The 16,444-nt window shown below is 41.7% G+C and overlaps 1 protein-coding gene across 4 annotated transcripts; it reads right to left on the bottom strand.

The window, feature by feature from the left end:
- Positions 1–246: 246 nt before the first annotated feature.
- Positions 247–15,636, bottom strand: mat2b (methionine adenosyltransferase 2 non-catalytic beta subunit methionine). 4 transcript variants are annotated; one of them, XR_008559125.2, is made up of 8 exons: positions 15,451–15,636; positions 13,928–14,122; positions 11,381–11,495; positions 9,244–9,408; positions 8,413–8,565; positions 8,111–8,307; positions 666–745; positions 247–492 (listed from the first exon to the last, which is right to left on the bottom strand). XR_008559125.2 is itself a non-coding variant. In XM_054731024.2 (8 exons), the coding sequence occupies exons 1-8, from the start codon at positions 15,478–15,480 to the stop codon at positions 319–321; spliced, it is 1,143 nt and encodes a 380-aa protein (XP_054586999.2). In that variant the 5' UTR covers positions 15,481–15,632; the 3' UTR covers positions 247–318. The 4 variants fall into 4 exon arrangements, 3 of the variants coding, with proteins under 3 accessions (XP_054586999.2, XP_015830580.3, XP_070411565.1); XM_054731024.2 differs by having other exon boundaries at positions 666–779; positions 15,451–15,632; XM_015975094.3 differs by lacking the exon at positions 9,244–9,408 and having other exon boundaries at positions 666–779; positions 15,451–15,627.
- Between the last annotated feature and the right edge of the window lie 808 nt (positions 15,637–16,444).

The following is a 16,444-nucleotide window of genomic DNA, read 5'->3' as shown; positions in this document are numbered from 1 at the left end:
TAAAAATATATTCAATTCTAAATTTCTAAACTTTTTTCTCAACTCTGTTTGAATTAATATAAAGTGTGTTTCAGTGAATAGTCCAAAGAACCTAAGTTCATATTAAATCAAATATTCATAGACCAGTCAGATTGATAATTCATATTTATATGGAATATCACATCTTATTGATCTTTTTTCATAAATGTAACCACATCCACCGTGTTACGAACCCCTTAAACCGTAATCCTAATAAAAATATTGCTACAACATTCAATACATTTATTTTAGTTGTGTGAAGTTACAGAGAAGATCAAAAGTAAATTCAGGTGATGTGTCTCAGTGGAAGACTGTCTGTCTCCAGCGTTTGTCTGCCGTGAATGGCCACAGACAATCAGTGATGGCAGCAGTAAAAGCTTGAGGCTCAACACTCAAATTCAGCAGCTCCAGACGAGAACAGTTCAACTGACTGTTCATTGGACGAGAAGTCATATCTGCAGAAAGTTCCGTCCGCTGCAGAACACACAAAATAGTCAAGATCAGGAGGCACATTCTGAAGTAGTGTCAGATACCACCTAAACTGCAAGGTATTAATTTAATAAAAACACTTTAATGAACTGAGGTCATGAAAATCACATTTGATGCCCAAAACATTTAGTGTTTCTGGAAAACATCAGCTGACTCACTGGTATGAGATGGTTGGAAGGCAGGTTGAAGGCCTGGGCCATGGCAACTGCCATCTCATATTTGGTCATCTGCTCTTTACCTGAAAAATGGAAGATTCCTCTAATGAAAGGGTCCTGCAGAAAGATGGAAAGTTGGGTATGATCATCATAACAATATACTGTATTTTGTCTTTGGGTAACCCATTTGTTGCAAATCAACTTTTATCCTAGGCTACATACACATTGAATGTCTTACTCCTCAAATCAGATTTCTTGATTAAATCAGAAATTATAGAGTGGTTGTTCACACTACAGTTAATATGCAACAGCAAACATGCTCTAATGCAGGGATTCCCAAAGTGTGGAGCTGCAGCTAGGTAAAAGGTGTAATGGCTGCGGAGCTCAGAGAAGTCTGTCAGATGTCACCATTAGCGTAGCCAGAAACTCATTTGTGGGCGGGCCTAAGAAAAAGTAAGTAGGCCCAATAAATGTAATTGAAAACAAGTATATTTTTGCATGCGCGCGTGTCCTCCACATGTGCCCTAGCTTCATAATAACAATGCGCCGAGCATCAGCGCTCTGGCCTGCGCACGCCGATATGTTCCGTATTTGATCATTTTTAACGGTGTTGGAGGAATCTGAAGGTGGCGAGTCATTCTGGCAGATTGTAATTAACACCTGTCTCATGCAGGTGTTCTGACATTGTAAACCTCACACACAGAACATTGTGGATGTAACTAAATAAATCAAGAAATGATTCCCATTCAGGCTATTAACAGCGCGCTGAAGATCTGAAGTTCAGAGTGCGTCGGTCAGAGGTCAGACGCGTTCCAGCGGAACCACGGCTCACGGGTGCACAAGTGAGCACATCTGGGCTGGGCAGAAGTCATTTTACAACCTTGGTTTAAATAGCGCCAATAACGAGACGCGGTGACTGGAGCGGCTCATGGAGCTGTGCCGCGCGCACACACACACACACACACACACAGATTCAATAAGCGCGCACGCTGCGCAAACTCCGGCGCGCCGTCAGACTGAAGGCGGAAATCAGCGCCGCCTCCGTGATAAAAACTTTTAAGAGGTTTTATAACAACATTTTTCATTCAAGGTCATATTAAGATATTAGCTTCTATTTTGGGATGACGTATTAAAGTCGGGTCCGCTCCAGCCAGTGACTCCAAACCTGACTACTGCAGCATTTGTTATTCCAGTCCGCGTGGCAGCGGATCGCAGATTCAGCCACACCATGAAACAGCAATAAGTCGGTCTGAGGCAAAAGTGAACCTCATGGCTACATCTTTTCCATCTTTTCCCGTATAGACATTTGATTACGCGCAAGTAGGTGACCAGTTCAGGTTTACGCAGAGCAGAAGGAAGGAGAGCGCTCTGGCCGCACAGGTTAAACGTTCCTACTTTAAGAAAACCGTTAAATTGCATTGTTTATGTGCTACCTGGGCACTCTAAATATTTATTTTAAAATTAAATCAAATGAAATTGTTATGGTATTGAATGTTTATTAATGACTATTTAAAAAAATGAAAGTGATGGTGAAAAAGGTCGATCATATTTTTTTAACCCTGTCTGTTTAGCGTGACGTCTGATATATATATATATATATATATATATATATATATATATATATATATATATATATATATATATATATATATATATATAGCCATGTCCTGATGTGGGGCTGGGGGGTGCGTAGACATGGTCGGGACATAGAAGGGATAAATAAGTTTGGGAACCACTGCTCTAATGTGAACAGTCCAGGGTCCCAAAGCGGCCAGCATCAGCAGAAGATAACAAAAAGTCACACACAACACACAAGTTGAAACAAGGAGAGGTGAAGCTGTAATGTGAAGGGTTTCAAATGGCCTCAAACTATTTTACATCTACAAATAGGCAGTTTAATAAATAAGGTTTGTAGTAAATTGTCCAGCTGGTCTTCATAAGTGAATAAGTTAATTTATAGCAGGTACTTCAATTTCTATGATATGCTGAAAGTGATGCCCTAAACATAATATTGGACATTTGATGTATTAAAGCTGCATCGTGTAATACTTTTGATACATAAAAATGAAAATAAAACCATTTCTCCAATCTATGCTGTTTTTTGGATCTCCTGACCATAAAGTAAGGTCTCTGCATTTGGGACCAGTAGGGTCAGGCCCCACCAGAGGGCACTGAGGAGCTCTATGTTCAAATAAAATAATCAATGGGAAAAAATGGTTTGTTTTAAAGTCATACTGTACAAAACCCCATTCTGTCAACAAGAATATTCTGTTAAGAAAAAAAAAAGAAATTTTTTTCCCTTTAGTCTTTAAAATACCAATATTTGCCCATAACTTCTTATTTTATGTCTGTTTGATGTCATCATTTAAAAATATTAGATCAGATGATACTCAGTACTCAAGTAGCCTTCTAATCAGATACTTTTTTACCCTTACTTGAGTAATAAACCCTATATCAGGAAAATATTGTCCTCGGTTTGTGTCCTTCCAGTGAGCTTTGCAGATGTGGGAAAATGTCATCAGGCAGTAATCATTGTTAAATTCATAATTATTCTCGGAGAGAGACCAACTCTTATCTGCCCCTGGGAGCCCCGTAATGCATAGCGTCATTTCAACATGGCGGTGTCCGCGACACGGTTTATATGCAGGTAGCGGCGCTGCGGCTGCTTTATATAGCGACTCGTTGCATTCTCCCTCACCCCAAATCCTCGGATCACGAATTTTAGCTAAAACGCTAACGTTAGCTTGCCTTGCGTTGACTGTAGAGTTGTGGGTGATGGTCACGCAGATGTGTCATGAGATTTGAAGCGTTGCTGCCTTTCACAGACACTTTTTCTGCACGTGCTGCAAACAGGATAGCCGTCTTCTATCAACTGTCCATCGGCATTCTTCAAATATCTAAAAGATGCCCGTACTTCCGACTTTGTCTTCTTTGAGGGATAATAAACGTCCTCCTGAGCACTGCCGTCTCCTTCTTTGGCCATTATTTCAGCTTTAGCTTCAAGAAAGTTTTGGTTGTAAACAACAAAGTGCGCATGTGCTGCAGGCATCTTCAGCAGATGATACGGTGGCTGGTAAGTGTCACCGCGCCTACACCGCAGCCACGGTAATCCACCAAGATAATATAGTTTTTTAAAAAAACAAGACGGTTATTATTATTGTCAACTTTTTTTTTTACCGGGGTTTACCGCTACACTGGTTACCGTGACAACCCTAATATCAATCAATCAACTTTTATTAACAGAGTCAAGGTCCAGAGACAATAAAAACAAACATAAGATAAAAACTACACAATAAAAGACAAAGATACAAGGAAGTCAATATAAACACCAATACCAATAATGCCATAATTCAGACTGATAGCGTGTGGTACTACAGTCAACATTAACCAAGCACTTAATAACAACATTTTCACATTGATTAACTCGACAAATAAACTTAAACATCAAGTTCCTCAACATAGCGTGGAATGTACCGATCCCAGAAGAGACAAACAAGCAGCTCGCATTTTCCCAACGAGGCCTCTTTAGTAATATTCTCAGACAATCATTATATGCTACAGAGACGCCTAAGTCTTGTTTGCTTATAGGAAGACCACAAATGAGCTGTATATAACTGAGTACAGTATACTTTAAAGAGCAAGTCACCCCCTAACAGATTCTTACTCAACTCCCACTTCCTGTTTGAAAAATGCAACAAATGATGTTGCCTGGCAGACCGAGAGGGCGGAGCTGCTAACAAATACACACACACAAACACACAGGCTCACGACAGCATTGTGACATCATAATGTACCAGTTTACATCATAGCATACCACTTAGCCAATAGCGATGGCAGATTTAAATTCAAATGCAGTGCAGAGTTTTTACCTGACAACGGCACAACACTGCCAGTTTAAGGCAGAATATTTAAATTTTAACTAAAATGCACTAAAGTGCCAAATTATTGACGACACGTGTCTGCAGCACGATTAGACACTCGTTTATTTAGTTTATCAGCAAAAAAAGTTTATTTGGGGGTGACTTGCTCTTTAAAGAGTGTCTTAACTGCATTAGTGCACATACTAAACCTACGCACTAACATATTAGCCTGTGCATACATTCTACGACATTGCCGATCAATATCATCATCATCAGCGAATTCATCATTAATAAAGTGCCCCAGATATTTATAGTTGTCCGTCACAGGCAAAACATTACCACTTAATTCAAAATGGCGAAACTGTAACCCTTTATCTTCTTTTGTTCTACAGGTCATGATGACACGCTTACTATAATTGTAATTGATGTGAAAATCCAGCCCATACTTTGTGGAAATATCTAGCAGTTCCTGTAATCCTACACTACTAGGACTCAGGACGACGAGATCGTCAGCATACATAAGATGGTTGACTAGGGTTGATCCAGTCATACAACCAGTACTGCAATTATTTAACTGCTGTGACAGTTCATCCATGTACAAGTTGAAAAGCACAGCAGAGAGTTCCCCGCCTTGCTTTACTCCATTAGTAGCACCAAAAGGAGCAGAACATCTACTACCCCATCTCACCTGCATATCCTGATTAGCATACCAGTAGACTAGGATTCTCAGAATGTACTTAGGAACCCCTCGTTGTCTCATTTTAACAAACAGTTTCAGATGATTTACACGGTCAAAGGCTTTAGACGCATCAATAAAGGATAATAACACAGACGAGTTGCCTCTGAAACGTCCTAATGATTTCTTTTAAGGCAAATATGCACAAATCTGTGCTAAGCTTAGACTTGAACCCAAACTTATTATCTGTAGAGTAGATTAAATCCTTTAGCCTACCTAGTAGCACTTTTTCCATAACCTTGGGTACAATGCTTGCCAACGCAACAGGCCTATAGTTGTCCATGCTACCTGCTCTACCTGCTTTGTCTTTTATGACAGGGACCAGAATAACAGACATAAGTGCATCAGGCAGAATGCCGTGTATCAAACAACTAGTAAAACAGATGGCCAGTAGAGGTAATAAGCTAAAGTTAGCATATTTCAGATGTTCCGTGTATATTCCATCCAGTCCACAAGATTTACTGTCAGGAAGCTCAATCACTGCTTGACCCACTTCACAAGCCGTAACACTAATGGACTCAGTGCTGTTTATCACTGTTACATTCATTTGTTCACTACATATGCAGTTAAATAGAGCATCATAATGCTGTTTCCAATGCTCAACAATATTGTCTGGTCCAGACATACCTTCAGCACAGCGAGGCATAACGGTTTTGTTTTTATTAAGAACTCGTATCTCTTTCCAAAAATCCGTATTTTGATAGTAGTTTCCCAGCCAAGGAATCAGACCTCATTGCTTGTTCGTTCTTCTTAATGAACCTAATAGCATACTTATACCTAGCATGTGTAAGCTTTTTATTTTCATATAGCAGGCCTTGTCTGGGTCCACCCGCTTGGGCCCATTCCCTTGTTGCTTCTTGGGCTTGCTCGTGGAATCCAGCGACATACACGTTCCACCCGGGCAACTTAATATTAGAGCTGCAGACCGCTTTATGAAGTGGCTTACCGCTCTCATTAAGAGCTCCTATTATTCGATCATAAAATGTGCAGATGTCCACTTTATGTTTCATATTTGCACAATTTGGATCAGCACACCTAATGGCCTCATTGGGTAGAACAACGTTTCTCAATAATTCTTCCGTCTTTATAGAGCATGACCTCAACTCACTTTTTGTAACATTAGACCAGTTCAAACTGCTTTGACACACTCCATCATTACCTACAAACACCTCGGGCAGACGCTCAACTTTGACTGAGAACGAAATCGGGATATGATCACTGACGGCCAGGTTCTACAGAATATTCATTGAACTAAGAGACCCATGAGCATCTGATGAGCTAAAACGATGATCTAGCCATGAAGTAGAATGCCAGGCTTCACTAATATATGCATACCTGTCATGCGGCAGCATGAGCTTAATTCACATAATGTATTTGTGCTCTAAACAAAACTGACTCAGATGTTTACCAAATTTGGAATTCACATTAGAGCTATCGGCATTCATATCCACAACATATATACTAGTAAAATTGCATCTTTGCAGAAAAGAGTTTAAAAAAGCAAGCTTATTAAGATAATCTCCTTCGTTCTGTCGGCATTCATAAGGTAAATATTAGGGATGTAAGAAAATATCGATATGGCAATATATCGTGATATTGTTTCCTGCAATATTATATCGATATTCAAAAGCTGTGTATCGACTTTTGGGAAGAATTCGCAAGCAAGCATTTGTGTATTTTCATTTCCTTTGGTGCAATTCAAACGCCGACTGCAGTGGGTTTTGCTTCCACTATTGAAATGTAAATCTCTTTATTATGGTTCAGATCCATCACGATAAACATGTTAAGTATCAGTTTGGACAGTTTATTGAAATTTCCTACAATAGATTCAGTCTAAAAAAATCGCTACTAATGTCTGGCTGAATGTATCGCAACATATCGTGATATATTGTATCGTCTCCCCCGTATCGTGATGCATATTGTATTGCCAGGATTTCACCAATACACATCCCTAGTAAATATACACATAAGACCAGAAAATCCTTATTTCCAAAGGACAAATGTATTCCGATACACCAATCTACTCCCATCCTAATAATTTTGACGCAATTATCTAAAGTTTTTTTCCACAGTATTGCGACACTCCCAGGTATCCTCCCTCTAACAATACTGCTGGAAAAATCTGTAGTAGATTCACCCGCCCCAAAAAAGAAATTATTAAAAGAGTTCAGCTTTGAGAGGTCCTGCTGCACTAAAAATGTCTCTTGCAAACAGAGAATATCACAGTCAGTTAAAAGGTGATCAATGACCAGTCGATGAGCTTTACCTCCATCACTGTTTCCGAGCCCAAGCCTGCGACAGTTATACAGGGTATCTGCAGGTTTAAGGGAGCCAAATTTAAGACTTTTTAAGACCTTTTTTAAGGCCACTTAGACCAAATTTAAGCTACTTTTAAAATTAAATTTAAGCTATAATTTCCAGCTATTGCCTGGAACCGGTGCTAACTTGCCCTTCCCCATGGCGCAAGCTCCCACTAGCTTAACCAGCTAATGTGCTCATTTAAAATTGCCCCCTTTCACAACCAACTGAATGTGTACGGTTCTGCTTACGTCAATACCATACACAAAAAAATGCTGAAGACTAACTTGAAATTGAGGAAAACAAAAGGATCTTGTTCATTGGGTCTTTGGTAATTTAAGACCTTTGGAAACTGTATTTAAGGATTATTTGTCATTTTTAAGGATTTTTAAGGCCTTAAATTTGGAAAAGCTAATTTAAGACTTTTTAAGGACCCGCGGATACCCTGTTATAAGACAGAACTCGTAAGTCCACATGTTATTTTTCCACCGCATATGAATAAAGTGAAAGAAATTTAAATAAACGGCGGGACAGGGTAGAGCTGAGAAACATACCTGGCGTGCTCTCTCTGCAAGCTTCCTGCAAACTGTTGCAACATCTTGCGTACTGGTGGGGAATCTCTGCAGGCAATGATCTAGTATGCAGCTCTCTTCTGTTGCCTCCTGAACCTTCAGCCACAGTGACGTCACAGCACTCTCAGTCACCGTCTCCACCTCCCCAAACAGAACTGGAATTCGCAGAATCACTGCACCTGACAGACAGAAGGGGAGACCAAGGTGCCAATCCAGCTGAGTGTTCACATTCAGTCACCCAGAAACTGACAAACAGGTGGTCACCTGGGGAAACGGCCGTTTACCTGGACAATGTCTTAGCACCTCTCTCTCACCATCCAATTTGCTTCGTCCATACTCATTGAGAGGATTTGGAGAGTCATCTTCACCGTATGGAGGATTCCGACCATCAAACACATAGTCTGTACTGATGTAGGTAAAGAAGGAGCCGCATACAGCTGCAGTCACACGTCACATGTTAAATACATCATCATACAGGAAGACACAAACTTCAGAGATCATTTTCTTTCAGCGTAAAACAGGATTTAATGGGAATTTCCCTCATCAGGGTTCAGTAATTTCATCACACAAAACATATTTGGTTTCTGTTCTGCAGTGAGGAGAATTCTAAACTTAAGATTTTCTAGATGTAAAAATAAATGTGGGGTGTGCATGATCTGTTTTTTACATGCGTCTCAAATGAAAGCTGTTTAAATATCCTACTGTAGAACCAGTGATGTAAAGTTAAACCACTCCTGACCTTTTCTCAAGTTCTTTTTGCCTGTTTTTTATTTATTTATATAACTAATTAAGACATTTAACAATTTAATTGGAAAACTTTTTGCCCTCTGTGGATTTGACCATTTTTATAGAAATGTTCGTTGACGTCACTTAACTATGACCTCTGATACTCTTCATTAACTCTTCTTCTTCAGCCTTCAGAGAGTACAGACGCTTTTTTCTCAGCTCCCTTATCGGCTTCCCCAAGGCTCTTGTCCTGTCTGCCTACAGAGCACTTCTCTGCATTTCTCCTGAAACCACTACTCTCTTTTTGGAAATATGGACTTAATTAATTGGTCATTCAACGTGATTGACAAAATTTTCTCTACGATGAGAACGGAGAAGGGGGCTCCCACCTGTCCCGAGGGGACATTCGCATCGGGATATGCACTCGATTCTTGGGAGGTCTGGCGAATCGTGTGCCTCTCTCAGCTGCCCATCGAGGACGTGGAAGATTTGTGGATATTCGGCCTGATGATCACTGGATTTCTTCTGATTGGAGTGGGAGGATATCTGGTTTTCTGGAAATTTGGGAAGACGAGAGCGATTGGAGTGCGACCCGTACCCACGGAATGTGCCGCTCGTGCGGTGACCTCACAGACTGGGACGTTACTCGAGGTGAACCGTAAGCTGGACAATGTCCTTGCGGCGTTGCCTGTGTTAGTGCGCAAGATGGATTTGATCTCGGAGAGGGTCGCCGGACGATGCGGGGATGTGGAATGTAAAATTGGCTTCACTGGTGGACATGAATGACCACTTAAGAGACTACAAGACGGAGGGGAAGATTATCTCTGTCTACCCTAAACAAAGTTATGTTTATCCTTATCTGACGCCATAGCAGCCTCTCAAGGCTGCCTCAACACACCCCCACAAAAGGAGGAATGCCGACAGATGCTGTGTCCCGACCTTCCCCCTCTCCCTTCAGGCTATATCTGCAGGGACCTCAATGTGCTCTCTGTTCCTTATCTCTCCCTCCCACCTGTTGTTCTGCAGCTGGTCGATGCGCCGCAGTGGCAGCTCCCATTGGAGGCTTCAGGATCCCGCCCACCCCCACCTCCCCATTGGACTCTGATGTTGTACACGTGCTGTCTGTGCTTCCATGTCGGGTGTTTTTTTTGCATTGGAGTGCTACACCCTGCTGGTGTAACCCTGTTAATGCCTTTTTTTCCCCTCCCTGAACTTTCCTCATGTAACACCCTTTTCATCTAACTATTAAGGTAGCGCGACCCATGTTGCGAATGACCGCAGTCACCAATTCTTGTTATGTGTCTTACCCACGTATGTCTGATCTTTGAATTGTGTGTGCTGAAACTGAATTTCATTTCTCTGTATGTCCTGCACATGTGGAGAATATGACAATAAATGACTTTGACTCTCTTGACTCTTGACTTAATAAAAAAATGCTTTATTGTACTTTAATTGATAATAGAAAACCTTTCACTTCTAAAGCTGGGTTTAAAACTAGAAAATTACTGAAGAAATTTTGAAAGGGGCCTGCCATGTGGCGCAAGACAGTGGCAACATGGTGAGAAGCCGGGTGCCAGGTAGCTATAGCTCACCTCGACGCTACTCAAGCAAGGCATTAGTAACCAAACAACTGGTGTTCACACCAAAGCAGTCAGACATGAAGGCGGATCAGGGGTGAAAAAAGTAAGACCCTCCAAGTTAACCTGCTGCCAATGACAGTTCCAGTAATTTTGGACATTTTAGATTTAAACACATTAGCCTGGTGCACTTATAGAAGAAACTAATCCAGAGGAGTTGAGTGCTGGTATGAATGTATAATAAAGTACCTAAACATGCTCACACCAACCTCTATACTGAATAACAGGAGGAGTAAACCTGGCACTTGAAGGCCACTATGGCTGCATGTTTTCTACGTGTCCCTGCTCAGACACACCTGATTCCATATCAAGTTGAGATTCTTGGTTTAACACAGAGTAGCAAAGCCTTTAGTTACCCGCTAACAAGTTTCTGCTCGTCCTGAAAAGAAGACAAATGACCTGTGATTGATATAGCGCCTTCTAGAGTTCCCCCCCCCCACACACACACACACAGCTGGAAAAATTCCTAGGGGAAACACTGAAATAAATATTGGATGTTTATTTTATATCACTGACAATAATAATACAAGCAGGAGGCTGTCAGCTGATGGATCTCCTTGACTAACCAGCTAACGAACCCCTCCACTCTACCTCCTTTGTGTCTCTGGGGAGGAGCTGATAAATGAAGCAGACAAGAAAAACCATCTAACTTAAAAAGTAAACACAAGCTTCCTCCCAATTTTCTCCAAGTTGAATTTAACATTATTTAAAGTCAGCCTGGTTCATTCAACAAAAATGTTTAGCAAGAACTTCTGCTGTCGACACATCAGTAAAATATTCTTATTTCTCTGCGAGTGTTCTCTTGCCCAGAGCTCTAAACTCCTCCATGCACCCCCCCCCCCATATATATATATATATACAGATAGATGGAGAACTTGGCAAGACTGACCTGACTCTTTGGCAAGCGTGCTCGTGGCATGCACATTCAGATTGACGGCTGCCTCATTGTGTCCCTCCATGACATCTGGACGTCTCTCTGCTGCACAGTGAATGACCACTTCAGGCTGAAACATGATGAAATCATTGTTCAGGCTACGAGACGCTGAATTTTGTTTTTCTTATTGGGGAGGGGGGTATAGAGAAGGATCAGACAACGATCAGTGTAAAGACTCCATATGATAATGAAACAGAGTTCCATTGCCTGAACTTAGGTCATCAAGGACCTCTTCTGGAGCCATGCCTGGAGGTGGGGCACGCTGGCAAGCACCTGGTGGCCGGGCTTTTACCCATGGGGCCCAATTGCACATTGAATTGCCTCTTTGTATGAAATGTGCTATACAAATAATGCTGCAAAGGGGTCGGGTGCAGTGTAAGATGGGCAGTGGTTGAAGGTGACGATCCTCAGCTACAGCATTTGGATCCCGGGATGTGGAACGTCACATGTCTGGTGGGGAAAAAGACTGAGCTGGTGCATGGGGTTGAGAGGTTCCACCTAGATGTAGTTGGACTTGCATTGACGCATGACTCTACCTCGGTAACAAACCGGTTTCTTCGAGAGGAGTTGGACACTAGGGGTTTGCCCTCTTAAGCCGGGTGTACACTGTGCAACTTTTTCACTTTTTTGAGCCGATTTTCCAGTCGTGCGAGAATCCACGAGATCGGGGCGAATTCTGCGCAGAGCGGTCGTGTAGTGTACTGGGGGGTTACGAGAGGCGATTATCACCACGTGACCAGCTGCCGATCAGCAGTCGTGAGGTCGCACGGACTTCTGGCGTGTTTGAAATTTCGCTCGTCCCTCGTGAGGGTATCGCACTGTTGAAGCGGCGCTGCGAGCAGCTGTGACCCAAAAAGTATCAGAACCGCTCACGGCGCATGCGCAATCCTGCATCAACACTGCTCGCTCGCTATTTCCCTAATAACACACGCTGTTCGTTTTTATTTCTACACGTTTTTTTACTCACAAAGATCGTCAAGAAAGCGTGTTTGTCGTGTTCGTGTCAAATTAAACTGATCCCAAAACACAGATTTACTTTCTTTATTTCGTTTTCCTCATCCAACCCCCATAAATACCTGTGTGTCCTCCTGCAGCACCCCCGAAGGACAACAGGCAAAACAAGACAAAAAAGTCTGACGTGTTGCTACCAGACGTACAGTGTGAGCAGTCAGGTCGCACCCGAGAACTGGGTCGTGCAGTGTGAGCGCATGACTCGTGAGATCTGCTCTGCGAGGAAGTCGTACAGTTTGAGCTGAAGCTGAACGCCGCGAGTGAAAAAGTCGCACAGTGTACGCCCGGCTTTAGGTACTTCACACCTCTATTCAGATTCGCGGTTCTAGTTTTCGATTACTAAAATATTACCACAATCACCACTATCTATGATGCATGTTTTTCCACTGTTTAGGTTTTTACTCACATCAAAGCTTTTCAAACACATACTTTCAAATTAACTCGGCACACATTAATTCAAGTTAACAAACACCATTTACTCTACCATCTTATTCGTGTAGGCCTGAACACTTACCCAACATATTTTGCATAAAGTCTACAGGAAAAATGGGAATAAAAATGAAAACAAACACAGGCAGTCAGTTTTGTTTGGTAAACATTATTAGCCGAAATGGTAAACTGGAGCGATGAAGAGGTCCAGAGGTTCAGGCCTTTAGAGCTGAATCTCAGATCACTGAACAGTTCATGTGGGACTGCAGGACAGACACCTTTTGGAGCAGCTCGTGAAAAAACCCGAGTGTGGCTTCAATCGTGTTAAAAAAAAAAGTCACATCTAAGCCAGAAGGAGGTTTGTGACAGTGTGAAAATGGGCCCTGCATCATCTTTATATCACCATGGCAGAATCTTAGAGAAAAACACATGATTGAAACACACTACCGTCACAGGCTGACCACTTATAAATGGCCAAAGGCTTCTTGATGCCACCTCCACTTTGCTGCACATTGGCGCCATTTTTTATGTCAGAGGCCGGAGTTATCTTAAACTAACCCCGAATGGAAACCTGCAAGGTGCAGTCGCATGTTGGTGGTGTTGCTGTTGCATTTTATTATAGTTTTAAATAACTTTTAATCCTGACAAGTAAATTTTTGAAACTGAGAAACAAGCTGTCACCATTGCTGGTTTTTGTTTTTTTCTGCTGGTCCATCGCCTAACGTGTCTGGGCGGCACATGCAGCTTTCATGTTCCTGCCATGCTTTGCAGCTGTTCTTTGTCATGTACTTACAATTGTATTTTAACATTTACAAATTGTGATTGAATTGGTATGTATCACATAGGCATGCATCAATTGGTTAATCGACACAGCATCATTGGACTCTCTTCCACTTTGGAGTTGTCCCTATTGAGAGGTGCTAAGCAGGGCACAGCCTGACTACTTTAACTAGCCCTCTTCCTAGCTTACTGTTAGCTTTGATGTTAGAACAAATACAAGCAGGTTATTTTAATTCACTGCACTGTTACATACTCATCTGCGCAGTGATTGAGCCATGGTACCTTGTGCTCATGAAGCAACCTCTTGACAGCACCCTCATCAGTTAGATCACACCTCAGAAAGCGTGGCCTGGCTCTCCGGTATCCGGTCCCAATCACTATCCAGCCGCCGATTTCAAACTCTCGACAGACGGCTCGACCCAAAAGACCGGTTGCCCCAGTAACTACGACCTTGGGGCCCTGAAGCAGGGCCTCTTCCTGTTGACAATCAAAAAGAGCAGAGGTTTGATGGAATCTCTTCCACAGAGATGAACTACAGCAACAATACTAAAACTACATTGATCAACACCTTTCAAGCCAAGTTGCATCAGTAGGGCTGAACGATATTAAAGCATATAGATTAAAATTAATTCATATTGACTGATATTAAAAGTAGTTTTTTTTAAGTAGGAAATATATTTTAAGTGCGACCCTGGACATATTATAGCCTGACCAGCCTGGGAACAGCTGGGAACGTGGCTGTTTCTGACTCAGAAATACTAGCACTCACGTTATTTTTGCTCATATCATTAAACACACTCATATGTTTAGATATTACTGTCAGGGGCGGATCTACACGGGTGGCATAGGGTGGCAGTTGCCACCCTAAAAGAAAGCCTTGCTACCCCTGCTGCCACCCCAGCTGGCAGCTATAAATTCAAGAAAAATCAGTTTTTCAACTCTCAGGCTCATAAAGACCTATTTGCAGTCTGCTTTGACAGAGAAAAGACTATGAATCTAGGCTGTACTCAGCACTGAATGAAAACAGGCAAAATCTTTGGATCTTGATGCATGTGTAAATTGTTTTGCTGAACAACGTGGAAAATGCCGCATTCAGCTGTTGTAGGAAGGACATAATTTTATTATGTGTTTTATTTTTGTGATGGGCCTTTAAGCTTATTAAATGAGGACCCAAAACAAATACGAATATGTAAATACTGGGAAAAGAAAAAGGAAAACATGCTTCTGAGTGAACAATACAACCAAAGTACAATATCATGTTGCAGTGAAATATTTCTTATATGTGTGTGTGTGTGTGTGTTGCCACCCTAGAAAAATGTTTGCCCCTCTTCTGCCACCCCATAAATAATTTAGTAGATCCACCCCTGATTACTGTTAATAAGAGTATTTATTTCTCCACTTGCATCCTTGCTGCGTTCAGGTGAAAGAGCTGTCACTCAGAACCAAGCAGCGAATTCCTGAACTGCTCGCGACAGCTGGTCACATGCATCAGCTGTTACATGAATGAAAAGCACGCGCCCGAGTTGAGATCATCGACCAACTAATCTTTGCAGTCTGATACGCGTCATTGATCGAGGCCTGGTGGAACTGCCGTTTCCGCTTCCGCTCAGCTGTTTACTGTCAAATACAAGCTGCACCTATGGTAGCTCTTAGCATGTGGGCTAATGGTAAAACTGGATCCAAATGTTTGAATCGAGCTCCTCGGGTTGTTTCCGAACAGAAGAAACTGATCCAGGATGAGACTGTCACGGGCAAACCTGACGTGACAAACTGACCTATACACCTGCGTAAAAACATGAATGTACCTGAGAAGCTGAGACCTGGTGGCCACGCATCTGACTCGAACTCGCTGACAGACCAGCAAAACACGAAAGACCCCAGAACTCAACACGTTAGGAAGGACGTGCGTTGCCAGTTCCCAAAGCTAGCTGCGCTGCAGACAAACAAAATGGCGGACTGGAGCTCCCGGGGGTCGTATTCGTACCGGAAGCGGAAGACGTTCGTCCGTGTCTGAACTTCTTTGCCTTCAGAGTAAAAGTTTCTACTTAGTCGGGCTTCGCAGGTTTTATAGCAACAGCCTCTCTACCGTGTAAAAAGATTTTATCGCATGTTTTATTGTTTTCTTTTGACAGAGACATTTTGGAGAGAAACAATGCAACAAAAAAAAAAAGGTTTAAGACAATATGATGGGTGAACCTTAACTTTCTTCCGTAGGTCATGTGACATTTGTAGGGAAAGTTGTTACTTAACGCTTTTATTTTAGAAATTCAGTATTTTATTTGAATTTACAATATTACAAGGCACCGATTACACTCAAAGGTGTATATTTGAACATTTTAAAAATACAAATAAGAGAATAAGAATATATTGTGCCTGAATTTATATAAATACACAAAAACTGTAAAAACATAAATTATAAACTACTTCAGTTGTGTGTAATGAATCTAATATATATTAAAGTCTAATGATTATCAGTACATTACAGAAAATGATGAACTTCATAACAATATGCTATTTTTTTCAGAAGGACCTGTATATAGACACACACATATTGGTCTTTGTGTTTTGAATTCCGTACCACGTTTCTGCTGTTCCAACTGAATTTTGCCTAGGACTGTTCTGTTCTCTTCTATCCTGGCAGTGGAGGAGATGGAGTTCTACAGCTACCTGGAAGTTCAGCTGGTAGTAGAACAAAGAACAGAGCAGACGCTTCTGGAAGGAGATAATTCCATGTTTGCTGGGAGATCTTCTGAACTCTGATGTAAAACTGAATCTGCTTTGTAGTTTTATACTGGAACC

Source organism: Nothobranchius furzeri, chromosome 10 (assembly GCF_043380555.1).
Source record: "Nothobranchius furzeri strain GRZ-AD chromosome 10, NfurGRZ-RIMD1, whole genome shotgun sequence".
Lineage (NCBI taxonomy): Eukaryota > Metazoa > Chordata > Actinopteri > Cyprinodontiformes > Nothobranchiidae > Nothobranchius > Nothobranchius furzeri.
Note: the sequence above shows the minus strand (reverse complement) of the source record. Positions and strands in the feature narration are given on the sequence as shown.